Genomic DNA, 27,889 nt, shown 5'->3' with positions numbered 1-27,889 from the left:
ATCTCTTAGTAAAGAGCAGCAAACAGTCTGGGGAGCATGGTATAACACTTGCACGGATTCTCAGCTTGGGGCTCAATTCACTATACTGGGCTGTCTGGCTACATAAAGATCTCCATTTACAGAGCTTCAAAAGCAAAAGTTTCTCTTTTGAACTTGTGAAGTATCCTTAGCTTGGTTGGTATTTAACCCGGGCATCTCTCACCTCTGAGATGCTTAGTGACCTCCATATCTTCACCTCAGTTTTCCCACTCTGTTCCCAGATCCCATAGAAAAGACTCCTCTCTCTTGAGGTAAAGATCTTTGAATGGATTGGCTGCCCCCAGAGTACTGGTAGGCTGCCTTTGCAAAAGGAGACTCACAGACCCAACTTCTAGCTTTTATCTGGGGGGCGGGGGGAGAGAAAGGGAGAAGGAGGAAGAAATGGGTTTGGCTGAGTGACCATCTGATCACAGGAAGTCATGATTCCTTCCTACAGAGACCACTAGCTGGATGGCTGTCTTCAGCCTGGGAGACCACAGTGAGAACTTGGAATTAAATCAGATGCCCAGGACAGGAAAGAACAGGAAATTCTATTTAAAAGAAGAGGCTGAAGGGTTCCTTAAACCACAGAAGAAAACAGTCAAAGTAAAAAGTGGCAACAGTGTCTTCATATATGTGATTGCTTGTCAGGGGGGAGAGAGAACAGAGGTGCTGTGCTGCCCCAAAAGGCAGAACAACAAACAAGTCCGAGTTTCAAGGAGGCTGGTTTCCAGAGGCTATGTTGTGGCCGTCTAGGTGAGAGACGATGGCAGCAAAGAGAAAAGACACAGATCAGACAGATATTTTGGAGAACAACTTGACAGGACTTGGTGAGAACTAGCGGGGAAGGTAAGAATAAAGAAGGTGATGTCAAAAACGTGGATTTTAGGGTCAGACATTTAGAATAACTTCTAAGTTTCCTCCTAACTTTCAGATATTGAGAGTCTATAAGATTTCAAATTATGACAAGTGTTTTTGGGATAACGGAACGAAATTACCTCTGGAAAGAACCGTTGGGTGAAAGCTGCCAAGATTTCTTGGCAAGGTTTCTGCCAAGACTGTGGACCGGCCTGGCTTCGGTGTTGATGAGACAGGCAGGTCCACCCTCCAGGAGATCAAGTCACTACCTTCTCTCTTCAGCCCAAACTACTGGAGGCAGCCAGTGTTGCTCCCTAGCTCCTCTGCCCCACTCAGTCTCTCAGGACTCAGCAACACATTCTTAGGAGCCAGAACACTAGCACCTGGGGGTACGCAGAGCACACTGGGCCATGGGGCTGGGCAGGGCTGCCTGAGGCACCAGCAAAGACCTGACCTCCACCAGTTTGACAATCTCAAGGCACACTCTGGGAACAGCTGATTCAAACATATTTTATTGACCTACCACTAGGGCACAAAAGAGGATGGGAAAGATGTTCTCAAAATACAGGAGAGATATTAGGCTCTTTCCATTAAACACAGGGAGGCAGTGACCCTCTCGGATAGTGAGGTGAAGCCCCCACCCTTCCAACACAGCAGGAAATGGGCACTCTGCTCAAACACAGAGGGCCAGAGCCATGGTGCATTAGGAAAGACCGGGCTTAAGGCTTCCCTAGCCTAACAAAATCCGAGAAAGGTTAGGTTAGAAAGGCAAAGCCCACCTCTCCTTCCCCTCAGAGACCATGGGTGGGGCCTCAAGTAATGGTTCCTTTTGTTCCCTTCTCCTGTCAGCCTTTTCCACGTGGTCATGTCCTGGAGGTAGAGGGTGGTGCTGTGGAGGGGCATGAGTCCTGTCAGAAATCCTGTAATGAGAAAGATGAAAGGCAAACACAGAGACATGATGACAGACTACGGGGCAAAGAGATGGCTGCATGGTCCTCTAGACAAGTACTTGAATTCCCCTCCTGCCCTCGGCCCACGGCTACTCCTAAAGCTCCGGACACAGCTGAGCGCACAGGCCATGGGCTGTGGTCTTTCTTTCCACCTACTTGACAGATACCAGCATCTCCCAAGGACCACAACTCCTTCTTCCGCAGTCTGTTCGGGGTATGCTCACCTCAGTGTTCAGCTCTGCAGAATCTAAGAGGTCCAGCCCAGGCTCACTTGGAGAAGAGTGCTAGAGAGAATGGGGTCCGAAGTCAGAAAGGTCCTCCCCCACTCCTGTCACACGGCAAAGTCACAAAGTTCCCCTCCCAGTCTGACAGTAACAAGTGCGAGGCCTGCTCAGGCCCCTGAAGCAGCCAGGGAGGGCAGACTAGAAAAGGCAGAGTGGGCAGGAGGTTCAGGCCTAGACTTCTTGGAGTCATCAAAGCAGCACCTCCTCTGACCTGCTGACTGAGCGCCTAACATTCACGCAGATTTGGGACCTGAGGATGGGATTTTTCCTGAGAGGACTAAGGAAAGATTACAGTATTCTAACAGAGGACTTGCTCTCTAGTCTCACAAGACCTCCATTCCCCTGCTTTATTCTGTCCTTTCTCCCTCCTCAGAGAGCAGAGAAGGGAGCAGAATAACAGCAGCAGACACATAATTCTTTGCCGTTTATAAGATGCCTTCAGTTGGTGTTTTGGGTAAAAAAGCTCCATTGCAAAGATGAGGAGGTTGAGAGCAGCTCAGGAGCTAACCTGATAAAGAGGTGGAGTGAGGACGCTCAGGTCACCTCACTCAAATTCCATGCTCTTCCTAGTATTCTGGCATTTTCTCCTGGGGAAGCAGTCAGGCTGGGGTTGAAAATGGAGTGAGTGGAGGAACAGGGACCAGGGCAGCCCTCTAGGAGACAGGAGGGAAGGCAGGGTCCCGTGTGCCTGTGTGTGCATGTGCGTTATGAAGAGACTTACTGCATGGGCTACAAGGCTAGGCTAGATGACCCCCCAGATCTAGCTCTAGGACTCCTTTCAATTCTTATTTGGGGACTGAGAGGAATAGTGCCACTCTAGTCCTTTTCGGTATTTTAATTTTTTAAAATTTTTATTGGGGAATATTGGGGAACAGTGTGTTTTTCCAGGACCCATCAGCTCCATGTCAAGTTGTTGTTTTCGATCTGGTTGTGGAGGGCGCAGCTCACTGGCCCATGTGGGGATTGAACAAGCGACCTTGGTGTTATGAGCACTGCCCTCTAACCACTGAGCCAACCAGCCGCCCCTGGTATTTTTAATTTCTTTACTCTCTTTCTTTAATAAAAGTAAAGTCCTAGCAAAATGCAAAGTGACTTACAAACCTCCCTTCTCTACTCTGATTCTTTCAAAAAGTCCTAAGCAGCTTTCACAGACAAAGGCATCATCAGGGCTGATAGAGGAGAATCACTCTTGTTTCTTTTTCTCGTATCTGCCTCTAGTTCTAGAGGGAAAAGGGGATGCTGGGCTCACCTTGTCTGGATCTTGCCATTCTTCACCTGACTCATTCTGAATTTCTAACTCTTCTTCATCCTCTTCCATGAGGCTGAGGCTGATGGCAGTAGCAAAGAGTAGAGGTTTCCAAACTGCTCTTTAATGACCCCTGACAGTTTCTCAGAGGCACCCCAGGGGAGAAGAGGTGGGCAATAATACAGCAGGACTCTAGGTTCCCACTCCTGCTTTAATCAACAGTTCTACTCATATCAGTTTTACATACTAGGGTCCCACATTATACTGGAAAGAAGTCTTCTATGATTAAAACAAGTCCAAAAAGCACTGGCATAGAAGCACTGGATAAGGGGAGAATCTCCTCACCGTGGCTGACAGATCTGAAGTAAAGCTAGAAGATGATGAGAAAAGCTCACCGGGTCAGCTGCTTGCCCAGACCAGGCCCTGATGAGTTGAGTGGAGTCTGGAGATGCTGTGGGCTCAAGAACCTTGACGTCTGGGTGCCTGAAAGGGGCAGCCTGTTGGGATTGATGTAGGATAAGTGACAGTAAACAAAATTCAAGGGTAAAAAGAGGAGGGAAGGTGGCCAGCATTAAAGGGAGAAAAGCTCAGAGTGCAGAAAAAGTAAAGCTAAACAACTGGAAAAGGACTGGAGAAGAACTCAAGAATGAGCGAGTGCTGTGGGAGAGAACAACAGAACAGAAACAGTAAGATGGAGATGGCAAGGCACCAAACTGGGCAATCAGACCCCCAGATTCTTCTCCCTCGGCCCTCACCCTTGGGTAAACTCGGATTCTGAGCTGCCTTCTTCTTCCATCTCTTCCACGCCCCCCAGGGGCTGCCGACTTCTCACAGCTGTGGAGGTGAGGGTGGGTGTGGGCGGAATGCTGTGCAGCTGCAGGCTTTCCTCCTGGGGTGAAGAGATGTCCTCTCTGTGCCGCCGGGAGGGGCCTGCGAAGAAGCAGATGCACATGGTAACTGCAGACCACGTACCGCCGCAGATGGTTTTCATTTTTCCAGACCGGCCTAGGATTTGGTTAGTGAAAGTTAGGAAGGGAATGGAAAACCTATATGGCTGCATTATGTTATGTTATGCCTAAAACCATGAGCATAGCCCTATGTAGTAAGAATAAGGCTTACAGAATTATATCTAGAATTGTATCAAGAAAAACTTACTACACGGCTTAGAAAACAAGATGGAAAGAGATATATTTTCACACATAAACAGTAACATTTGGACACGAATGTCAGAGAGGGTTGGACTCACCTAAGATTGAGAAGTTTCAGTGAGTCAATGAAGACATTTGAGGTCCTAGTCATTTAAGACTTCTGTGGTGAGAAAAAGCTTAAAATTGCACGCAGAGTTTTGGGACCTGAAGCTAGGATGGAAGTATGAAGAGTAGGGAGGAACAGAAAAATGGAAGCCTGGATTTTCAAAAAGCAAGCAAAACAAAATGAGATGACTGTTATGTCAACATAGTGCTGGTAGGGAGGGTCAGTGGAGGCCCCGAAGCTCAAAATGTTAAGAATCGCTCTCCTGCAGCGATCCGAGGAGGTAAAGGAGGAGAAAGAATCTAAAATGTCTCAGAAAACCCACGTCATACTATTTTAAAACATGAGTCAAATTGATATTAATATTAATATTTGTCAACCGTAAATAGTCACACCCCCATTACACTTCCTCGCCATGGCAACGTTTATGAGCTAAAACCCAAACCCCAGAAAGTTAGCAGCTGCTGGTTTAAGCAGAGGGCTCCCGACAACAGGAAAGTCCCACACCCATGAGCTTGTAGTAACGGAGAGGAAATCTCGGCTCCCTGGCAGGTCCTTCTAATCTCCCAGCCTATTAATGGTGTAACGCCCCAGGGCTCAGCCCCTGGGCCTCTCCTCTGCTCCACCCTCACTGGCTTCCTCACCATTCACGTTCACGCCTTTAAATGCCAACTCCTAAGTTCATTTCAAGCTTCTGCCTCTAGCCTGAACTGTCTGTTCAATAACATGGCTAATAACCATCACCCTAATCTCACATCCTTCCTCATCTCAGTTGCTATCAATGCCATCCTTCCAACTGTTAGGCAAAATGCATGGAGTCATCCTCAAATCCTCTGTCTGACATCACACACTTCTACTTTGCCAGGAAGTCCTATTAGTGATATCTTTTTGGAAATATATCCAGAAACTGGCCACTTCTCACCACCTCTGCCATTGCCCCAGTCTACGCCCGGTCGCTCTTGTCTGGAAGCCTACAACAGCCTCCTCACTGGCTCCTTTGCTTCTACCCTTTGCCCTCTAGTTAATTCGCAACACAGTAGCCAGAAAGGATGCTTTTAAAATGAGAGGCAGATCTCGTCACTCCTCAGCTCAAATCCTCCAACGCTTTCCCATTTCATTCCACGTGAAGTCCAGTCTTTTCTCTGCCTCCTATGTTCTGGATTCCTACGACCTCTGTGGCCTCACTGCCCACTCTCTCCATCAGGCTATACTGGTCTTCTCCGCTGTTTCCTGAACATGCCAGGCACATCCCCCATCACGGCCTTGGACTGGATGCCCCCTCATACCCTACGCTGATATACACTAGGCACCCTCCCTCACTTCCTTTAGGTTTTTGCCCAACATTCAAACTCTCTGTGAGGCTTTCCCCTGATCACTCGTTATAAGACCGCAATCCCCACCTCAACTGCATTTCTCATCTTCTTCCCTGCTTTTGCGCCACAGCACGTATCACTACCTGACACTCGACAGTATCTTTTTTGTTCACTACTGTATTCCCAGCACATGGTGCTCAACAAATATCTGTTGAATAAACAACGGAACTGACCTTTTTAGTTTCATCCTGCCTTTACAAATCCTGTTTTAGGCAAACCAGCCAATACATCCACGTGCTCTGGCTAACACATACTTTCCTATGTTTTGCTTATGCTAGTCTGCTAGCCCATGATATTCATTCTTCCTCTGTTCAACTTATATAAATCTTACCCATTTTTTAAGCTCCAGCTTAAATTCCATATTCTTGGGGAAGCCTTCATAGATCAACTAAACTTACAACGATAACTTCCTTCTCTGTATTCTTTAGCATTCATCTGTCAATTCTCAAACCCTCAAGAAGTTATTATTTACTGGTGACTGTTCATAATTCAGCTTTTTCCATAAATACTTTTTTCTCTTTCCTACTAGATGGTAAGCTACTTGAGGATCCTTCATGGTTTCTAAAACACCTAACACAGTATCTTGCACACAGTAGGTCCTTAACAAATATTAGCTAACTGATTAAAGTTTCCTGGGGGTATAAGAGATACTTTTAGGTGGTATGTAGAAGACATTAAAAAGAAGTCAGACTTTACTTCACATCATATACAAAAATTAACTCAAAATGGATCACGGACCTAAATATAAGGGCTAAAACTAGAAAACGCTTAGAAGACAATATAGATGTAAATCTTTGTGACCTTGTATTAGGCAATGATTTCTTAACATAAGACATCAAAAGCACAAACAACCAAGGAAAATCTAGATAACCTGGATTTCATCAAAATTAGTAACTTTTGTGTTTTAAAGGACACCATCAAGAAAATGAAAAGACAACCCATGGAACGGGAGAAATTTTTTGTATATCATATATCTGATAAGGGACTTGTATCTAGAATATATAAAGATCTGTTACAACTCAACAATAAAAAGACAAATAGCCCAATTTTAAAATGAGCAAGGGATTTGAATAGACATTTCTCTAATGAAGACATACAAACAGCCAATAAGCCCATGAAAGCAGCTCAACATCATTAGTTATTACGGAAATGAAATTTAAACCATAATGAGATACCACTTCATAGCCACTGGGAGATGGATAAAATACAGACAGACAATAACAAGTATTGGCAAGCACATGGAGAAACTGGGGTCCTCATACATTACTGTTGGGATTACAAAATGATGTAGGCACTTTGGAAAACAGTTTGGTAGTTCCTCAAAAAGTGAAACATGGAGTTACCATCTGATCCAGCAATTTCACTCCTAGGTATGTCTCAAAAGAATTGAAAACATATGTTCATGCAAAAGCTTGTACATGAATGTTGATAGCAACATTATGCATAATAGTCACAAAGTGGAAACAACCCAAATATCAATGAGCTGATGAATGGATGAATGTATCCTATGCATACGACAGAATGGGATTTAACCATAAAAAGGTACAAGCTACTGTTTTATGCTAGAGCATGGATGAACCTTGAAGACAGTATGCTAAGTGAAAGAAGTCAGACACACAAGGCCACATATTGTATGATTCCGTTTTTATGAAATGTCTAAAACAGGCAAATTCAGAGATAGGAAGGAGGTTAATGGTCCTGCCATGGGTTGCGGGTATGGGGAAAATGGGGAATGACTACTAGTATCTTTAAATGTACACTAGAGAAAACATACTAACACATCAAACTTGTGATTTCTACGATATTATCACTTAAGATGAGACTATATAAAATAGAAAAGTCAGTTTAAAGAAAAAACCTTAGCTAAATTATAAGACAGGTAGTGATCTGAAGGTAAAAAGTTATGAAATAATGATAGTAGATGCTCAATGAAATTTTTTTACTTAACCAAATGGAAAAGTTTGAAGGCGGCAAAAGACCATATACTACTTACCTAAGTAGTGGCATAAAGGAAGTATTTCTGGGGACCCTGATATTCGTGTACACACAGCATACATACACAGCACTTTACCTTCAATGCGCCTCTTCTTGGAGTGGGGGTATCCCTGAGAGCTGGCCTCTGCTGTGCTCTCCACAGGGCTGAGGGAGTGGCAGTAGGTGGTGACTGGACCCCAGGGATAGCCAGGTGCCTGGGAGACAGGCTGCAGACACTTTTCCAGGTAGGACAATCTAATGAAGGGGTAGGATGAGGAGGCTGAAGTGATCAGCGGGCCTCACCATGCCCTTCTTCCCTAATCCACTCCTTTATCCACCTACTCATAACTTACAGTAGCTGCTTGTCCTGATGGATGAGTCGAGGGGAAAACTCTGAAAGGAGCTCCAGGAATGCCAGATTGGGGGGCTGACCGGAGGGGCCAGCTGGAGGAAGCTCAGACAAGGAGAACTTGATGCCTTCCCTTGGTTGAGCAGAATTATTTTAGGAAGATAGTCCCTTCCTACTTCAGTCCCAAGGCTGTCCAAGTGAACCAAACCCATTCCCAGCTTGTCTCCCAGAACTATCCCCGTGCCAACCTGATCGCTACTTCTCAACATGCTATCTTTCCTCCACGACCTTACTCCCAGCTCTCCCTGTATGTAGCCTTTGGCTTAGCCAAAAAATTCAAGCATACTAACTTCCAACCAGTACTGCCTTACTTGTGTAGCATGACCACAAGGTCACGGTTCTGTAGCTGGTGGGGTCCAAAGCTCAAGGCAAACCTCCGGGCCAGGTCCCTCATCTCAGTGAAAGCCGGAAGCTCATTCAGGCCCTGGGGCCCCTGCTCCTGCAGCAGTTCTGTGTATACCTGTGTCCAGGAGACATGGTACATTTGGGAGAGGGAGGTACGAGGTGGAAACAGGGCAAAAAGTAGAACATTCCCTTCTCTGCCTAGAAATTCTAAAGTAGCACTTGGGATGCCATCTGCTACTTTTACTCTTTCTTTCCTCCTAGTACTCTTCCCCTACGTCTTACCCCTTACAGCAGAGAGAGCCTTCACCTCTGCTCCGTAACAAGAAATAAAAATGTCTGTAGTAACCAAAGGAGGCTGAGAGAGAACAGATAAGAAAAAAATTAGGAATTTCCTATCACTTTACTGTCAGTGCTTCTAAGTTGAATTTTATCAAGGTGGGGCGGAAACTACCCAGTCAGTTCAAAAATACTTTCTATGGGTCTACTAGTTATGAAAGAGACTGCCATATAAAGTAACAGTCAAAATAAATTATAAAGTTCCTGCTCTTAAGGATCTCACATCCTAAACGGTCAGGGGTTGACAGAGGCTCTGCAAACTATAGGGACGGCACGGCTTCGGTTGTGGCACTTGGGGCAGAAGGAGTACCTGTTTGAGGCTCAGCAGCAGGACTTGGGAACAGTGACTTCGGTCGATCTGCCTTGCTCTAGTTAACGTTTCCTTGATTATGTCCCCATAGTCACTGTGAAACTGAGGAAGAAGTAATGGAGAAGACAGTGTCTGATCACAGGAAAAGACTGTTTCTGTTTTGTGTCTTCCTTCACTTTCCTAATTATGTCTCCTTCCCAAAGTGACTTAGGTAGGAAAACATGAATCTAAGTATAATATAAAACAACCCAGACTAGACCTCATCTCTAGCCAATAGGTGTGAAACCCAAAATAAATCAGAGTTTAGCCAAATAAATAAGGGAAGAAACTCTGCCCTGAGCCCATTTCTTGGAGAAGAGTAGTGTGCCTGCCAGTGCCCACTCTCATCCAGCACTGAAGCCTTCACTTCTAGTCTCAGCCCACTAGAACAGACGCTCTCCATGAAGCAGGAACTTTTGTCTCTTTTGTTCACTGCTGTGTCCTTAGTGCTTGGAATGGTGCTTGGCACATGGTAGGTGCTCACCAAACAGAAATCAATACAATGGAGGCTGAGGAAACGGAGGTACACGTCTAGGTATCTTGTGAAAATTGACCCCTCTTCCATTCTTTTTTTCCTTCTTACATTACCCCATTCCATAAACCAGATTCACAGGGAAAAAAAAATTCTGGACAGGAAGAATAAGATATTTCCCCTCCAATGAATTTCTTCCTCCTAACACTTTCTTCTCCATAATTATTTACTAAGTCTCTTTTCTTTGTCCCTTTATTCTAAACTTCTTTTGCCCTTTCCCTCCTATTTCTCTTTTAAGCCTGATACCCTCATCCCCCCACCCTCCTTTCTGTAGTGATACAGTGCCTGCAGTCCAAGCGAGGTGCTTCACTGTACCTTGTTATAGTGTTTGAAAACATCGGAGGCTGCCTCCATCTCCAGCACCCCGTGAAGGACCAGCTTGCAGAACCCGGCCAGGAGGCGGCGCCGCTGATGTAGCTGTTCTATCTGTAAATGGTCCTCCTGGGAATGACCTGGCTCATAGCAAATGCAGAATGGAAATATCAGCATCACAGATTTAGGCCCCCTGCCCTATGTGCCTGAGGCAGGCCCAAGCCCCAGCCGCTTCCTGAGCCCCAGGTATAGGATCCTAGTACCCCTGCCCAGTTCTCCGGGCTGCAGGAAGACGTGGTCCATGAGGAAGCTGGCTAGCTCAGACTGGAGAGAGGCTTCAGGAAGAAAGACAAGGGGCCTAAGGAAATCGCGGCCCCCTACAATCATCTGAGGGCTGAAGATGAGAAGTAGATCACTTAGTAAGATAAAAGCCTGTTGGGGGAAGAAAAACAATGCTTAAAAAGGACACAACATTGACTAACATCAAAATTACACAGCTAATTTCTTCTTAGAATGAGGAGTCCTCCGACCATGCGGAAAGACTTATCTCCTTGGTCCCACTTGAGTCAATGCTCACCTGCTCCTGGATCTCAGGAACCACATCTGAGAGGCAGCTCTGGCAGAGTTCACAGAAGGCCACCATCCTGCCCTTCAAACTCAACAGCTGCATCTGTGGAGACAGTGGCTTCAGGGGGAGGAATGAAGCAACAAGCTCTTTCATTCCTATTCCCCCTTCTCAGACCCATATTCACCTGGGAAGCACCTGATCCAGAAAGATGTGTTAGTGTCCAGAGGATGGAAAAATAGACAAGAGTCAGGGCTGGCAGAATCACCTGTAACAACCAAATATTACTAAAATGAGGAATGTGTCAGGAGAATAAGGGGCAGACAGGGAGGGAGAGGAAGAGAGTGAGCGGGAAGGACAGACAGGCAGGCGCACACAAAGTAGTGAAGAGAGACAAAATCAGTGAAGAAGAGAGAAAATAAGATTAAGGGAGCCCCAATTCCTTTTCTGGAGGAAAAGAGGTGATTCCAGACAATCTTTAGAGGATTTTATCCTAGGTAAAAACGTCACCTCTCCTGAATTTATTTGAAGTCTCCTAGAATCCCTCAGTATTATCCTTGACTCCCAAGAAACCAGAGAGGATGGCTGTTTGCAGGCACTGGAAAGTACAGCTCACCTTCCAAGGGTGGAATGGAGGGACAATACACACATGATCTTTTTCCCTTGTGTCCACCCCACATCTCTGGTATTGGAGTTGCCTGGGTTCCACGGTCACCTAGGACACAGGGCCCTTAAAAACTCCTCTCTGCCTCCACATCCCCAACTTGTGCACTTGCCTGGTGAGGAACCTCTCCTGTGTCCACAGCCTTCCGGAGGAGTCGGGAGCACGGCTCAGAGAGTTCCCAGCGCGTTAGGTCATGAGCACTCGAGGGGGGAGGGAGGAGGGAAATGTTACACTGGAACAGAATCAATTCTACAGACAGCAGGAGAAATTGAAGAGGAAGCAGGAGGTGAGCTGCTCACTTGTAGAAGGCAGACAGGCGCTTCAGAGTGGCTGCCAGGCTGTACACCTCATCCTCGTCGAGGAAGGACGACTGAAAAAGGGCCACAATGAGATTTTTCCCAAGAACTCCCAGACCCATGTTCCCCGTCTGTGGCCCTCTCCCACCTGAGTTTGAGGTGTCCTGTCATTCAGCCCCAGTTCCTACCTGCAACAGCTCTTCAAGTTCCTGCTGGAAGCGGTCGGTCAGCAGATCCAGCAGTTGGCTGCGGGCAAAGTCCACCCGGCTGAAGAACGTGAACTCGGGATTACAGAGCATGTAGAGGGCGTGAGCTCCAGCCTCGAGCACTGCTGGATCTGCATGCTTCACCACCACCTCCTGGAGCTGCTGCAAGAACAGCTCCAGGTGCTGAGAGAGAGAGGGTGAAAGAAGCTAGGTAGTGTTGGGGAAGTGGGGAAGACAACTCTTCTGGAGCGGAGTACAGCTGAGAGAGATAAGAAATTGGGTTGATCCCAGACAAAAAAAGCTAAAGGAGTTCATCACCACCAAACCAGTATGATAAGAAATGTTAAAGGGACTTCTTTAAGAAGGAGAAAAAAATGATCAAAAATATGAATAATGGCAACAACTACATATCTATCAACAATTACTTTAAATGGAAAGGGACTGAATGCTCCAATGAAAAGACATAGAGTGGCTGAATGGATAAGAAAATAAGACCCTTACAAGATCCTTATAAGAGATTCACTTTAGATCAGAAGACATACAGAGACTGAAAATAGAGAGATGGAAAAAGACTTCATGAAAATGGAAACAACAACAAAAAGCTGGGGCAGCAATACTTATACCAGACAAAATAAACTTTAAAACAAAGACAATCACAAGAAACTAAAGGACCCAGTAATTCCATTTCTGGGTATTTATCCAAAAAAACCCAAAACACTAATCAAAAAGACATATATATCCGTATCTCCACTGCAGCATTATTTACAACAGCCAAGATATGGAAGCAACCTAAGTGTCCACCAATAGATGAATGGAAAAAGAAGAAGTGGTACCTATTTACAATGGAATATTATTCAGCCATAAAAAACAATGAAGGCTTGCTATTTGTGACAACATGGATGGATCTAGAGGGTATTATCCTAAGTGAAATAAGTCAAAGAAAGACAAATACCATATGACTTCACTAATATGTGGAATCTAAAAAAGGAAATAAACGAACAAACAAAACAGAAACAAACTCATAAATACAGGGACTATTTTGATGGTTGCTAGATAGGAGGCGGGTTAGGGAATTGGGTGAAAAAGGTGAAGGGATTAAGAAGTACACATTGGTAGTTACAAAACAGTTGTGGGGATGTAAAGTACAGAGTAAAGAACATAGGCAATAATATTGTAATAACTGTGTATGTCAGACGGGCACTAGACTTACCGAGGTGATCACTTTGTCAGTTACATAAATGTTCTAATCACTATGTTGTACACTTGAAGCTAATACAATGTTGTATGTCAATTATAATTGAAAAATAAAAAAAATATTTAACAAAAGAAAACAATAGGTTCAAAAGCATTCAACTTCAAGGGTAAGATACCCAAGAAAGAGAAGACTTGCTGGTTTTTCTGAAACCCAGGTTCTTGAGAAGAACCAAATACTGGCAGTAGGACCTTTGGCCCTTGCAGGGAAGCAGCAAGGCAGAGGAAATGTGTCTTCCTCCCTCCTCACCTTCTCTAAGCGCCTGGTGCAGTAGATGTTGAGGTCAAAGTAGTTGAGAAGCTGGAGCAGGGGAGCAACCTTCTCTGCGTCAGCTGAGAACTGTGGTGATTGAGAGGGAGACTGACTTACTAGCTAATATGTTGCTAATTCTTACTTCCATTCCTCATCATCGGAGACCATTTTCTTTCACGCTCTCACTCCCAGAAGCTGAACAGTGGGGCAGCTTTACCTTGGCCAGGAGCTGTGGTAGCAGCGGAATGAGGTGTTCAGTCAGCTTCACCTTGTCATCTGCTTGGATCTTACGTTCTTTAGAGGTTAAGCCCTAGAATTACAGTCATTTGGGGTGTGAAGAAACACACCCCAAATGACTCCAGAGGGCGTGTGTGTGTCCCTCCTCCCCACAAACTTATTTGCCCAGGAAGGAAAAGAGAATTCAGGAGCCCACTTCAGATTTCTTTTTCTTAAGATGGAATTCTTTGCAGGGCAGAGGAAGGGGCCCCCTAAGCCAAGACCTGAGGATAAGGATGGATAATACTCATCTGGATTTAATATTGTCAATCAATCCAACCCACCACTCACGCCATACCTTCCTCCCCGTGACCCGCCCCACAGGGGGGTGACCCTCGGAAGCTTGCCGGACACTGGCCACAAGGATTTCTATCAGCGTGCTTTCCTGCACATCGCCCAAGTCTGGGTTGGCAGGAGAATGAAACACAGAATCATAAATTAGCCAGCCTCCAACTCCAAGTCCTCCCCCACCCTTTCCTCCCTACTGCCCACCACATCTTTCTTTCACAGGACAGGAAAAGAAATCTCTCCTGGTTTCCTACCAGGAGGTGAAAGGGCCCCTCTCCAGGTACCATGTGACACGCACTCTGGTCCTTCTCCAGCAGCAAGCTCGTCAGACTCTCCCAGTCCTTCAGCTGAGACCCTGCACAGTCCCACAGGCTGTCTATTAAGTAAGCGGCGTGGTCATGGAGCTGTGGAAGGACGTACACGTGAAGTTACTGGTCACATTAAAAACTCTAGGAAGTGCCCAGTGATTAACCATGTCTCTCCTTCCTGTAGTGCCAGCTCCCATCCTTCTCCACCTGCGGGTCTTATGCACAACAGCCAAACAGCTCCTTCTTATACGTCACCTCACTCTCCACAAAAAAGGACAGCAGAAGGTGGAAGAAAGTCCTCTGGGCACGTGGACTTCGGCGTCGCTGTCTCCCACCCGGCGTTCTTGCTTCACACTCAGGGTAGAAGAGCCTGGTAGAATGTACACAAGGAAAGGGCACAGCACAGGAGAAAACAAGGAGTGGAATAACCACCATGGAGGGAAGAAACAATCCAAGGAGAGGTATAAAGGAAAAAGAGGTACAGAGCTCAAGAAAGCCCTAAGGAGTTGAGAGGGAAAAGGAGATCCTAAGAGACACTTTAATTTGTTTCAGTAGGTGTGGGGAGTTCTTGGGAAAAGCAGCAGCAGATGAGGGAGAGAAAACAACAGAGGATGGTGCTAAAGGAACAAATGAAAGGAGCCCCACTCACTTCCAGTACAGAAATTCCCCTGCAGCAGAGGCCAGGGCTCGGTTAGAGGCATACACAACAGGGTAGATACTCTCACAGTCTGCATCTGTCAGCACCCCTTCCATGTTCCTGCCAAGAGAAAAAAGAGAAAGAGCAGGTAGATATGGGTGTAGTCTTCTAGCACAACTAAGGCTAGAAACAAACAGAGGCAAAAACAACGAGGATTAACTCACAAATAACTTTAAAATGAAGAGTGGAAGACAGAGGAGATGGAGAGTTAGAGAAGATAGGAAATTTTCTCCCTGGAGGTCTTGCAACTCACGAATGACCTCTGTCTTTCAACCTGTACATAAGGAAGATTCAACTTATGCTAGGAGGAGGGATAGGACTCTGGAAGGGTTTGTCTGATGCTGAAAAGTTAAAAGTCTGAGATGCTTCCACCCCCACTTCCCAGGACTCACTTAAGGATAAGTGTTAGCAACCTGACGGCCTCCACTGCCACATCGTACTCCCGGTCCATGACCATGGAAACCATCCGGTCCTGCAGGAAGGAGAACACTGATCAAAACCTCACTGTATCCATCTCCAAAATTATGTTCTCCTAGAATCTTAGAGACTCCTAAGGAAAGGGTGTAGAAGCAGATGCTGGGGTAGCTACAGATATGTAAACGCAATAGAAATGCAAAGATGAGGTGGGGAAACAGGAAGCATAAGAAAGAATCGAGCACAGGAGGACTGTCCCAGTTTCACCTTGAATCGGTTGGTAAAGAGCTCCAGACGTGCTGTCAAGTCTGGGTTGCTGTACAGCCCTTTGAGAGCCTTCAGGCACTTCAGACGGACTTCCCGATGCTGTTGAGGAAAATGGAAGTATGACTGACTCTTCCTGTGTTCACCCTCACTGGGCCCCTATACTCCCCTCTCAGATTACTCTTTCTGCGCCGGGGTGTCCCCTTATACTGAGGATTCTGAGATACCTCAAAGACAATACACAGCTGTCTTCTTACTTAAAAAAAAAAAAAAGGATGACAGCAGAATTTAGCAACCATGATGAAAAGGATCCTCTGCTCACCACTGGAGAGCACTTGTATTACCAACCCATCAATGACATTCTTGCTTTTTCATAGGGCAAGTCTTTCTCCTCTCTACTCTGGCTTTGAGGCGTTTTATTTCCTGGATAGGTCTTTCTCTCTTTTACGTTATCCTACCCTCCTTGATACTAGGGAAGTTTCAAGGTTCAGTGCCTGTATGGGTTGATTACTGCTCACTAGTGAAACACCTAAGTGGTAGAACCAGGAAAAGCTGAAGTGTCCTAGGGTAGGGAAGAGGGTGAGGGGAATAGGAGAAAGGAGACTGACTCGACTCTCACCTTATCGTGCAGGGTCCAGCCAATGTATTTTAAATAGCTGTCAGTGAGGAAAGAGGAACTGTAGCTTTGCATCCAAGATCCAATCTCCTCGATGCAGATAGCACGGATCTCAGGAAGGACATCCCTAGGCACAGAGTGATAAATTGACCTGATCACCTTTTCTCCAAACTCACTTTCCATCAACCAGATAATCTCCTTGTCACAGAAGAATTTATTTTCCTGATTAAACACCATGTACCATGCATTTCATTTGCTCCTCCTGATGTTAATATAATATATAAAAAAGTAAATACTTTATTTCTGTAACCAGCTCATAGACCATGTTTCCCCGAAAATAAGACCTAGCCAGACAATCAGCTCTAATGCATCTTTTGGAGCAAAAATTAATATAGGTCCAGTATTATTTTATATTATATTATTTTATATTATATTATATTATACCTGGTCTTATATTAAAATAAGACTGGGACTTATATTAATTTTTGCTCCAAAAGACGCATTAGAGCTGCTAGTCCGGCTAGGTCTTATTTTCGGGGAAACATGGCAGTTGAATTTATCCTCCATGCCCCTTGTAAAAACTGATTTTGGAAGTTACTTTAACTGTTGGCCAAACAGTGTGTGTGTTTTAATTCCACTTCAAGAAAAAAATTAAAGGGTTATGAAAATGCAAAGGATAAAATCTAGATAAGAATGAGAAACAACTACAGCTGCTTTTTAAAACTTAATTCTACCCGTTCTTTAAACAGTGTAAAACTCCCTGCCTTTAGCACTGAAACAGCAGGCTGGGCTAGGAAAAGGCTTGCCAAGCTGCATACCCTCTGAAAAGCCCTGCCTTTTGGCTCTCTACTTTTGTCCTCTTAAGTCTCTAGTCCCAGGAAGATGAGAGAGGGAAGGCCTTGGGCAAAGCTGGGACAGAAGAATACTCAGCAATGCCTTATCCTCATTTTCTCTCCCAGAAGAGCTTACAAAATCCCTTGTAGGTAGGGATAAACTAAACCTAATTAAATTGAAATACCTGTTAGTTTTCCCTCCAACTGCATTAGCTCTGGGTATAACCAAATAACTCCGAGTTAGGAGGGGGCCTGGTTACTTCTACAGACTCTATAACCAAGGACCAGAGGAGCCTATTAACTCACCTGTACCGATGTACAAAGACACCCCTGAAGAGGGCATTCATCATCCCCTCAATCTCTTCTTGATGTTCTTGGAGCTGGAGGACAAGAAGGAGCAGGTCAATCTCTCTTGTACCCCAACAACATAAGGCCACAAAAATATGGAAAAGTATGGCTTCCACTGTACTTCTATTTACTGCAGGACAGTCTGAACCCTTGGTAGCCTATGTTCCCTTTTAAACCTTCTAATTATGGAAGAAGCTGTATAGTCAACTAATACCTCAGAGATTTCTTTGTGTTTGGAAAAAATAGTATCTCCTCTGTGTCCGGTTATTTTGATTATCTTTGGCTATTCAGAGGCCCTAGTTGGTAGTTACGTATGGTTTTGACTAACAACTGGGGAAATGAAATTTTAACAAACACAGTTTGTTTGACAGAAGTGGATCTAGTAAAAAAGGAGAAGGAAGAGATTAGATCAGTGGTTCTCAACTGGAGGTCCCTCCAGGGGACATTTAGCAATGTCTGAAAACATTTTGGTTGTTACTACTGGGGGGTTACTACTGCCATCTAGCAGATAAAGGCCAGGAATGCAGCTAAACATCCTGCAACGCAAGGACAGCCCTCCAACGTCAAGTGTCACTAATGAGAAACCCTAGACTTGTACCAAAGAAACAGAATTATAAGAATTACAGGAATTACAGGGAAGCAGAAGTATAAGGAGATGTTCTTTAAGACAACTAATTCTACCTCTTCAATAAATCAACATATTGGGGGGAAAAGAGGGGAAGTAAAGTTCCCTATAAGACTAAAAGAGACTTAAGAAACATAACAATCAAATGCATAGTCCTTAAACTCTGGTTGGAACTAATCAGATATAAAAAGAATTTGGGGGACAAATGGGGAAATTTTAATACAAGTTGGAATTAGGAACAATTTAGGGAATCACTGTTAATATTCTGGGAAGTGAAAATGGTACTGGGATTATGTAGGAACATGCCATTTTTTTTAGAGGACATATTTAAGTCTTTAGGTTGAAAAACCAATATGTCCATAATTTACTATAAAATAGTAAAAAAATAAAAGATGCAAATATGGTAAAATATTAGTTGTTAAATCTAGATAATTTGTATATAGTGTTCGTTCTGCCAGTGACTCCATTTTTCTGAATGTTTGACAATTTTCATATTTAAAAGAAAAAGGAGAGGGAAGAGGGAAGGAGGAAAAGGTGGGTCATCAGTACCAAATTCTATAGAAGTTTGGAAAAGGGAGATTGAGAAAAGGCCATTGCTATAGGGATTAGGAAGTCATTACTGGTCTGAGAATAATTTCAATGAAAAATGAGGAGAGAAGCTAGGCAGCAAAAAGGATACAACTGGATATTAAGGCAGTAAGGAAACACTTTGTAAAAGGATAGAAATGTAGCTCACAGAGGAGAGAAATGAAAAGATTCAAGGGCATACCTATGTGTATGTATGTATATATATATATATATATATATATATATATATATATATATATATATATATATATATATAAATGGAGAGAAGAAAACAGTGGGGAGGGAGAGATTAAAGACAAAAAAGAGAATGGTAATTGATGAAGCAAGAGGCTAGAGCAGTAAAAAAAAAACTTGTACTAGTGTACTAAGATTTGAGACAGAATATACATAAGGTTTAAGAGCATACTGACAGTGAAAATAGAAAATGGGGGAAATAGAAAGTTTTCTTCTACAATGATTTAGCACAGAAGAAATCTTGGGTGAGGGCTGGGAAAAGGCAGTTGGTACAGTTAGACATGGTGAATCCTGCCACCTCATGCTGAGGGGAGATTCAGATACCAAGGGAGAGGACGGGGGTGGAAATCAGTGTCTGTCTCATGATAGACAGCTGTTTGAAGGTTTAATTAGTTTAATTCGTGAGATCTTATGTATTCCACTAGTCTTTTTTAAAGAGGAAACTAAGCAAGTACCTACTATGTGCCAGGCTAGGCAATTTATTCATTATCTCATTTTATCTTCACAAAAGGGTAGAGTTATTCCCCTTTTAAAAAAAAGGAAACTGAAGCTTGGAAGTGTTACATAAGGCCATGGAGCTAGTAGCTAACTGGAACAGAATTTACTCGGGAGTGAGTGAAACGCCTGTGCCCTTTCTGTTTCTTAAAAACTTGGCTTCCCCATCAGTGGTTGGCCTTTAGGACTCCTATGATGACCTGTATACTGTACATTTGACATGAAAGTCAAAACTTAACTCCTTGCATGAGACACAGGCACAACACTTAAACACTTCTGATAAAGAATATAGACAATGGAAACTGAGAGAAGGTTTTGAATTATAGAGAACTCTAAAGTTTACTTTAAATTAGAAATGAGAATAATTGAGCCTGCATCCCAGAAACAAGATGAGCATCCAATGACCTCTGACAGGATGGGCCTATTAAACTTGCCAGCCTCCATTAAGATCGCTGGGGGATCTGCGCCTTACCAGAGAGCTCTTGGGAACTGTTAAGGTGGGCTATGGAAGCAGCAGATGGAAGCCGGTAGAGAGGGAAGAAAGAGGCAGGGAATACTTCTCACCTCTTTGCGTTTCTCCAACAGGCTCTCCAGCCGCTCAGGCGCTCTCTGTCCTGGCCCCTTACTTCGTTCAGCCTCATACTGACGCTGGTTGTTGTCTTTGTGCAAACTCAGTTGGAGGGCAACTCTTACCAGAGAGGTCATTAGCTTCATGGCTTGCAGTCAGGAAAAACAAGATATGAAAATCATTGAGTCAGAGAAGGGAAGGTAGGTTCAAAACAGAAGGAAATAAAGGGCAGTGAAAATAAAAGGCTAGAGCAGGGTGACTATTAAATCCCAAGACTCAATGTTCTGGAGTAAACTTCTTTCTGCCTCTCTCTTTTGGGCAGCTTTTAATCCTCAGCATATTCCCAGTGATGAGCTATAAGAAACATGTTAGAGCTGTAAATTGTCACTGTGTTCCACCCTTTTATTACAATTCCACTTGTGAGAAACTCAACTGGGTTTGGAATAAAGAAGCATGGCCTTGAAATCAAGAGCGAAGATGCAGGTAGGAAAGAAGATCCAGGACTAGAGAAGAAAGTCCTACCAATCTCCAGGAGAACATTTATAGAGTAAAACTGAGTGCTCACCAGCCAGGGTGCTAGTGTGACGGAAGGCACGAACTTGGGAGTCTGAGAGGCCAGTGAGCAGGGAGATGAGGTCGTCCATAGGGAAGCCATCATAGAGGAGGCTGTACTGGCACTGGAAGACCAATGTCCTCACAAATTCACAGAAACTTCCCTGGAACTTCTTCCAGGATGGACCTGAAGCTATCAGGGGATAGTCTCCTGAGTCCTACAGAAGGGTTTATGAAAAGGATGGGCAAGTTACTACCAGGCCATAGGGACACTGGATGTCAAAACCCAATAGTATAGTAAGAATGTTATCTCTGTTATACTTCATTTCCTGCTATTCTCAACTCTTGAGGCATATTCAGAAAATATCTATGGGTCTCCTTTGCCCCCGAGAGACTGAACTCCTCCTTTGAAAAGCTATTTTATTTCCCAGAAACAGAAAGAAGGGAATGATAAGACTTGTATTTTGAAATAAGAGTGGCATGATGATCTTGGTCATCTCCTTCCACCTCATTAAACTGTTCTGTTAGGTGCTGGATGATCTCTGAGTTGGACATCTTCTTGAACATCTCGCGGGTCACAGTGCCTAAGGCATGGAGGATAAGAAAAATAACAGGATACCATGACTATTTAATAGACATCTGAAGATGACTTAGGGAATATATTGAAAAGAGCATAGGTGGGGAATCAGAAGATCCAAATGTGCTGGCATCTAACTGTGTATCTACTATAATGCAACAACTCTAGAAAACCCAAAGGAATTGAGCAGTGGAAAACTAGTTATTAATAAAAAAATCCAAACAAATAAGGAAAGCAAAACTATACCAGATTCTGGATTCTTATAACACAACCTGCCTAAGACTATCTGCCCCAATAAATTAGGTCATGGCCTCTGGGGGTCTACAGCTTCAGTGGAGAAATATGCGATTTAGTGGCTGAGAAATAAGGAATAAGAAAATTATTTCATCTAGAGAAAGGAAGACTAAAAGGTATCTGATGGTCCATTTTTAAATGTGTGAATATTATTAGCATGATTATTTTTCTGCAAAGGGTCTTGTCTCCAAACCAACACAGTTCCCTACTGGATCACGTCCATATTTGCCAATCAACAATATAGTTAAATAATTGAAACTTTGCTTATGCTTTACCTTCACCCTTCATTTAGGAATGCCCAATCCTATTCATCTAAATGGAGGAAAAGTTTTATAACATAGGAGCAGAAGGCTGGAGACTAGAAAGAGGTAGGAGTTTGCTCACCTTTACATCCACACGACCGGATGACAAAGTTAATGAGCTCCAGGAATCCTGCATTCTGGTCTTGCTTGTAGCTCTCTAGCCACTCATCCACCAGAGACTGGGAAAACAATGTGGATGATTCCTATTTACAGCAATATAACAGACTAGAAATCCTACATGATCTTCCCAATTGAAGCATCTAAACTTCTGATTAAAACATTAAAAACATCTTTTAAAATGTATTGCTGAACTGGAATGAAAGGTATGAGGTTGGCGCAAAAGTAATTTCAGTTTAAAAGGTTTAAAAAAAAAAAAATTGCAAAAACCGCGATTACTTTTGCACCAACCTAATAGAACTCCACATAGGCTAAAAACGAAGTGAAGGTAGCAATCCTTGAAGATAAGTAAGCTGACTTTTGCCCTGAGGGTTTCTATTAAACCCTGGGAACCCTGACTTTCTGTCTCCATGGCTGCATGGAATGCAGAGCACAGGAGATCAAGCCTGTGGCCTTTCCAAGAATAGTCCAAAAGGAGGCTCCTGCATAAAGCTATATCCTGCAAAGAGTCACATCCTCATGAAAGCAAGAATGAGAAATAAACCTATAGGTCAGAAGGGAACAGCAAGAAAACTAGCTTGTTATGATCTCAGTGTAGGGTTGAGGGAAAAAAGAGAATTCTTCCTTGAGAATTCATAACCATAAACCAGCTCTCAGATCTGGATTTTCAGTCCAGATCCACACTACCTATATGATCAGAATAAGCTCAATCAGACAATTTACTTAAAAGTGACTCTGAAGTGCCCCCAGGCAACTACCAGAAGCAAATGCAGGTTCCTCTCTTAAAACCCACCTTCAAACCAGACCCCAAAGAATTCTAACATATAGAATTCCATTGGAAATGAGTGGTTCACAGTAAAACCTAGTAAAGAAACAAGGCACTGAAAGTAAGAATCAGCACGAAAAACGGTGAGTAGAATTATATTCACAGACTTTAGACACTGAAGTTATCACAGATTACAAATTATGCTTACTATGGTTAAAGAAATGAAAGAGAAGCTTGAAAGTAGAAGCAAAGAACTAATTCTGAAAAGGGTCAAACAAAATTTGTTGAAATAAGAAATATAAGATTTAAAATTTCAATGAATGAATTAAAAGTAGATTGGACACAGCACACAAAAGATGAATGAATTAGAAAATTAAGTCAAAGAAATTATCCAAAATGCAGTTCAGAGACTAACAGAAATAATGAAAGAGCTATTAAGAGACATGGAAAATAAAGTAAGAAATTCAAATGATGTCTAATTGAATTCTTGAAGATAATAGAATGAAGAAGAGGCACTATTTGAAAAGAATTTTCCGTAGTTGTTGAAAGACACCAATTCTCAGAGCCAGAAAACTAACAGATCTGAAGCATGACAAATAAAACATCCTATAAAACATAACACAAAAGCAAAAAAAGTCTTGAAAACAGTCATAGCAAAAAGAGATCACTTACAAAGGATTTGCATTTAACATTTGCAAACCAAAACAGTAGCCCCCTAGCCATATCTGGCTATTAAAATTAAATCAAATAAAAATTAAAAATTCAGTTCTTAAGTCACACCAGCCACGTATGAAGTGCTTAATAGCCATATGTGGCTAAAGAATACTGTACTAGACAATGGTGATATAGAACATTTCCATACTTACAAATTGTTGTATTAGACAGTGCTAACTTTGACAGCTGACTTTCGGCAGCAATAAAGGAAGTTAGAAGGCTGTGGAATAATCTTTTTAATGTGCTGAGAGAAAAAAAGGTCATCTTAGAATTCTATACACAGCAAACAATCTTTCAAGAACAGGGTAAAGACATTTTATACAAGCAAAACATGAGTTTGTTAATAAGCTGTATCTAAAGGAAATTTTAAAGAATAAACTTTGGACAGCAAGAGAATCATTCCATACAGAAGATTTGAGAAGGAATGATGGACACAGAAAATGATAAAAATGTAAGTAAGTAGAAACAAACATTGTATAAAATAGTAATGTCTCTTTTGCTGGGAGAAGAGGAATAGACAGAACTAAAGCACTGTACAACAGCATGTAAACTGGAAGGGGAAATTGGAACTAAAATGTACTTAGGTCCTTGTAGAAGACAGAAATCCAAAAGCAAGCAAGAAAAGAGGAAAAAGAAACAGGAAAGGCAAGATAAAGTGAAAGCACATAAAATGGAAGAAATAAATTCAAATATATCAGTACAAACAACAAATACAAATGAATTAAACTCTCGTTAAAAGACAGATTGGCAGAATGGATTAAATAACATAATCCAGATATATACTGTATGCAGAAGACGGACTCCAAACATACATAGAAAGATTGAAAGTAAAAGAAAAGAAAAAGATACTAGGCAAATATTACCCAAAAATAAAGCTAGTATAGATGTTAATAAAAAAAAACACCCACAATTTTTGTCTTCAAGTATAGAGATAAACAAGTGTCAGTATATAACAATAAAAGGTTTGATTTACCAGGAAACAAAGCCTCAAAATAGTTAAGGCAAAGATAGGTCTGAATACAAAAAAATTGAAAAATCACCTTTCTAACAAACCTCTCTCTCTAACTGATATATCACACAGACCAAAAAACCTCCCCAAACCCCAAACTAGTAGAAATATCAAAGCAGTATGACATTTAACATTTTTTATCTCACCCAAGAGAACCCTGGACCCAACAAATGGAGAACACACATCCACTTCATACACATGTAAAATCGTTTTGGAAAAGGACTAAATGCTAAGTCATAAAGTTTGTCTAAGTTTCAAAGACCACATTTTCTGACAATTAGAAATCAGCAACAAAAATATAAAACAACAAAAATATAGAAAAACTCCATGTTTAAAAATTTAAAACTTTTCTAAAAACTATACAAATCTACATTACATACCAATATGGGTGAATCTTAAACAACTGAAATAATTAAGTCACAGAGGACTATATAGAGAATGATTCACTTATTTAAATTAAGGAATACATTAATTCGTGATAAAACTATAATGAAAAGACAAGGGAATCATTTATAGAAAATTCACTCTAGTGGCTGTCTCTGGGTGGTGAAGGGACTGTGGGGTAGGGGAAAGAAGCTATACAAGGGCCTCTAAAGCACTATTAATGTTTCACTTCTGGGTGATCATTTAAAATTTTTGTAAACTATTTATAAGCCTTATACACTTTCAGATGAAATAAAATTACAATAAGTTATAAAAAAAGAAATATGGGGAGGGAAAGAGAATTAGGTATAATTGCTAAAATGGAGCTAAAAAGTGACAAGGGTGAACAAGCTGCCACCCATATTCAAGCTTTCTCTCTAGATTATCCAATGCCTCTCCTTGCCTCCTTTATCAATCAGTAAAAGCAAAATCAATCTTGCTCTTTGATACTTTTAGGAAAGAAACATTCTCTCTCATCCAAGGTCTACCTTATATAATTCCAAGGATTCACTCCATAGTCTTACCTGTCTTTTCTGATATAGGTTATGTTCATTAAAATGTTCACATTAAATCAAGTTTGTAGACACTTGTCCTTATCTTTCCACCCTACAAGGGGTGGATGGTATTAAGAAACAGGTGAGACACTGTTTTACCTGCATGTCACTTTTGGCAGCTTTCACAGCATCAAAGAGATCACTGGCTAGTGGCTCTGACTCTTTCTGGCTATGACCACGTACCATTTGGGACCCCTTCTTTGGATGTTTTGCCACCTAATAAGTATAAAGAGATCAGAAATATTTTTAAAAAGTGAAAGTGGCATTAACACTTGGTCTCATCATCACACAGGTAGGCTTAAGCTGCCAATAACAGAGGAGAGATTGAGTCACAGATTTAAAATAACTGACTTTTATATTGTGAACTTTATTATTTCTTTTTCTCCTTATAAAAGACCTTTAGCCCTATTCTTATTCCTCTGAATCCTAATACCGTCTCCTTTTATTCTTTTCTCTTCAAAATTTGCCTTTTTCCTACTCTGTCTCTTAACACTCTTTAAGCCTTGTCCTTTCATCAAACGTATCTCCTGAGTCTCTTCTAGGTTTCCTTTTGCCACTTCCCAGACCAGGTTCCAAAACAAAACAAAACCGAATGACTCACTGGGGTTGTTTTGAGTGGTCGTTTTGCTGCTCTCTTCTTCACATTGGGTCTCAAGGTGTCTTCAAAGTCACTGCCTTCATCAGCTGACAAAGAATCACTATCCCTATGAGGGAGTATGGCTGTCCTTAGATACAACACCCCAGTCCCTCCATAGAAAAGGGTAATTATAATTTCTTTGTCTCTAGCTGTAACTCCTCTCCATTAGAAAAATATATTCATATTTTTTTTAAGAAGAGATGAGTTTACTGTTACCAGAAAGTAGGGACAAAGTCTTAAAAGAAAACTTTCACTTGAATAAAGCAATGGAGATAAGGAATGAGGAACTGAGGTGGGTGAAGGATAACCCTTTCCTAAGAGTCTCTGAATAAGAAAATCAAATGATATTCACGTAAGCAGGTAGAAGGATCACTGCTGTGTGGAGAAAAACCAGCATGGTTTGGGAAGTCATATATTATTCACACATAAACAGGAGATTAATGTGCACCTGGAGTTAAATTCCACTCCTTAAAACAAATTCACATGTCTAATTGATTTAAAGTTAATAATATAGATATAATCTGGTCCCCAACACTAGCACTGACAGAAACAAATGATTCAGAGGAAGTCAATTAAAATAACCAGGGGATAAATCAGATCTTGTATGAGATTAATTTTTTCCTGGAAAGATTAGAAAAACCAAGATATGTTATTATAACCTTCACCCAAAAAAGCTCATAAATGATATCAAATAAGAATAGATGCACTTGTATATAACATCCCCAAAAAGAAACTACAGGACACCAACTATAAAGTAAACCATATTTGTCAGGCAACAAAAAATAATTCTTTACTTCCCCTTCCCCTATCTCCCTGCTCCCACCAGAGGTTGCACACACTGAACATACAAACGCTTTCAAGAAAGGTTTAGACAAGTTGGGTGATGGATTTAGACCAAGATGTATTATTCCTGATGCCTACAACATGTAGGGCAGCCAAAACCAGCCAGCAACGCTGGAAGGGGGTCATTGTTGTGAACCAGCAGAGCATCTTTTACATTTTCATACAGTCACACGCACATTACTATCAAGGCCGTAAAATGACAGAGGGGAAAGCTGCCGATGATGCCGGAGAAAGCCGCACAAGTAACCATTTCTTACCAACTTTACTCACCCCTCTGAAGTCTGGTCCAAGTCCCTGTCATCACAGGGCACACTGGCAGACAAACTAGAAGACGCAGACAAGCCCCTCTGTCCACCTCCCATTGCTCCTTGCAGTGGGGAGGACACACTGCTTGGGGAGGCGGAGCTACGGAGACCGGAGGAGGGGGATCGAAGGGTAGGCATGGTGCTCCAGCTGAGGGAAGAAAGAGAGAAAGGGGCTCCTACCCCACCACTTCCTCCCTCCCCAGCCCTTTCCAGCCCGTCTTTCCAACGGAACTGCCCTGGAACTCACAGTGGCCGGGGGTGGGGGAGCCACACAAAAAAATGAGAGCCTTGACCTAAGGCATCAGGAGATTAAGGAAACCACTGCCCCAGACGCAGAGCACGGGTGTGGAGTTGCTCTCCAAGCACAGAGCAAGGCACACACCAGAGCAGCTTAAAGCAGGTCCCTCTCCCGACTCAGAAGCTAAATTGCCTGGTGTAAATGAACCAGCTCACATGTTACAAACAAAACATAAATTAAAAAGCACCTAGACGTTCATTTCTGGAAAGCTAGTACTACCTGATTCCGTATGGAATGGAATGGGACGCTTTTAACGGTTTGGAGGTGGAGGCGCCATTAGAACAGGGCCCGAAACGCTGAAGGAATAAAGGAAAGCTCTCGTTCTCTACTTTTCCAGATGGTGGTACTTCTAACCCTCCCCAGGGTAAGTTTCTTTGGGCGGAGGAGCCTTTTAACCGCTCACAAATGTGACTATCAGTCTCGTGGGGACTGGAGGTGGAGGAAGCTACCGATTCATGGAGGAGGGAGGTCC

At 42.7% G+C, this 27,889-nt stretch overlaps 1 protein-coding gene across 1 annotated transcript; it reads right to left on the bottom strand.

The window, feature by feature from the left end:
• Window positions 1–1,367: 1,367 nt before the first annotated feature.
• Window positions 1,368–27,366, bottom strand: STAG3 (STAG3 cohesin complex component). The gene is made up of 33 exons (XM_019752682.2): window positions 27,085–27,366; window positions 25,936–26,038; window positions 25,434–25,550; window positions 21,834–21,930; window positions 21,086–21,162; window positions 20,592–20,796; window positions 20,023–20,174; window positions 17,475–17,548; window positions 16,339–16,462; window positions 15,723–15,821; window positions 15,434–15,513; window positions 14,994–15,101; window positions 14,600–14,714; window positions 14,335–14,440; window positions 14,047–14,150; window positions 13,690–13,782; window positions 13,470–13,559; window positions 11,951–12,151; window positions 11,766–11,836; window positions 11,579–11,666; window positions 10,990–11,070; window positions 10,815–10,907; window positions 10,501–10,669; window positions 10,241–10,377; window positions 9,355–9,456; window positions 8,675–8,823; window positions 8,308–8,436; window positions 8,052–8,209; window positions 4,112–4,286; window positions 3,752–3,853; window positions 3,360–3,438; window positions 2,051–2,110; window positions 1,368–1,796 (listed from the first exon to the last, which is right to left on the bottom strand). The coding sequence occupies exons 1-33, from the start codon at window positions 27,255–27,257 to the stop codon at window positions 1,788–1,790; spliced, it is 3,720 nt and encodes a 1,239-aa protein (XP_019608241.2). The 5' UTR covers window positions 27,258–27,366; the 3' UTR covers window positions 1,368–1,787.
• Between the last annotated feature and the right edge of the window lie 523 nt (window positions 27,367–27,889).

Source organism: Rhinolophus sinicus, linkage group LG03, assembly GCF_036562045.2.
Source record: "Rhinolophus sinicus isolate RSC01 linkage group LG03, ASM3656204v1, whole genome shotgun sequence".
Classification (NCBI taxonomy): domain Eukaryota; kingdom Metazoa; phylum Chordata; class Mammalia; order Chiroptera; family Rhinolophidae; genus Rhinolophus; species Rhinolophus sinicus.
This window is presented reverse-complemented; position numbering and strand designations above follow the sequence as displayed.

What these genes read in the sequence shown, in the direction of transcription:
- STAG3 (XM_019752682.2), bottom strand. Translation starts at nt 27,257, where the DNA reads ATGCCTACCCTTCGATCCCCCTCCTCCGGTCTCCGTAGCTCCGCCTCC. An exon ending in GTCTTTGTACATCGGTACAG is followed by an intron (nt 16,463 to 17,474) that starts GTGAGTTAATAG and finishes CTCTGTGCCTAG; the next exon opens with GGATGTCCTTCCTGAGATCC. An exon ending in CTTGTGGTCATGCTACACAA is followed by an intron (nt 8,437 to 8,674) that starts GTAAGGCAGTAC and finishes TGCTCAACCAAG; the next exon opens with GGAAGGCATCAAGTTCTCCT.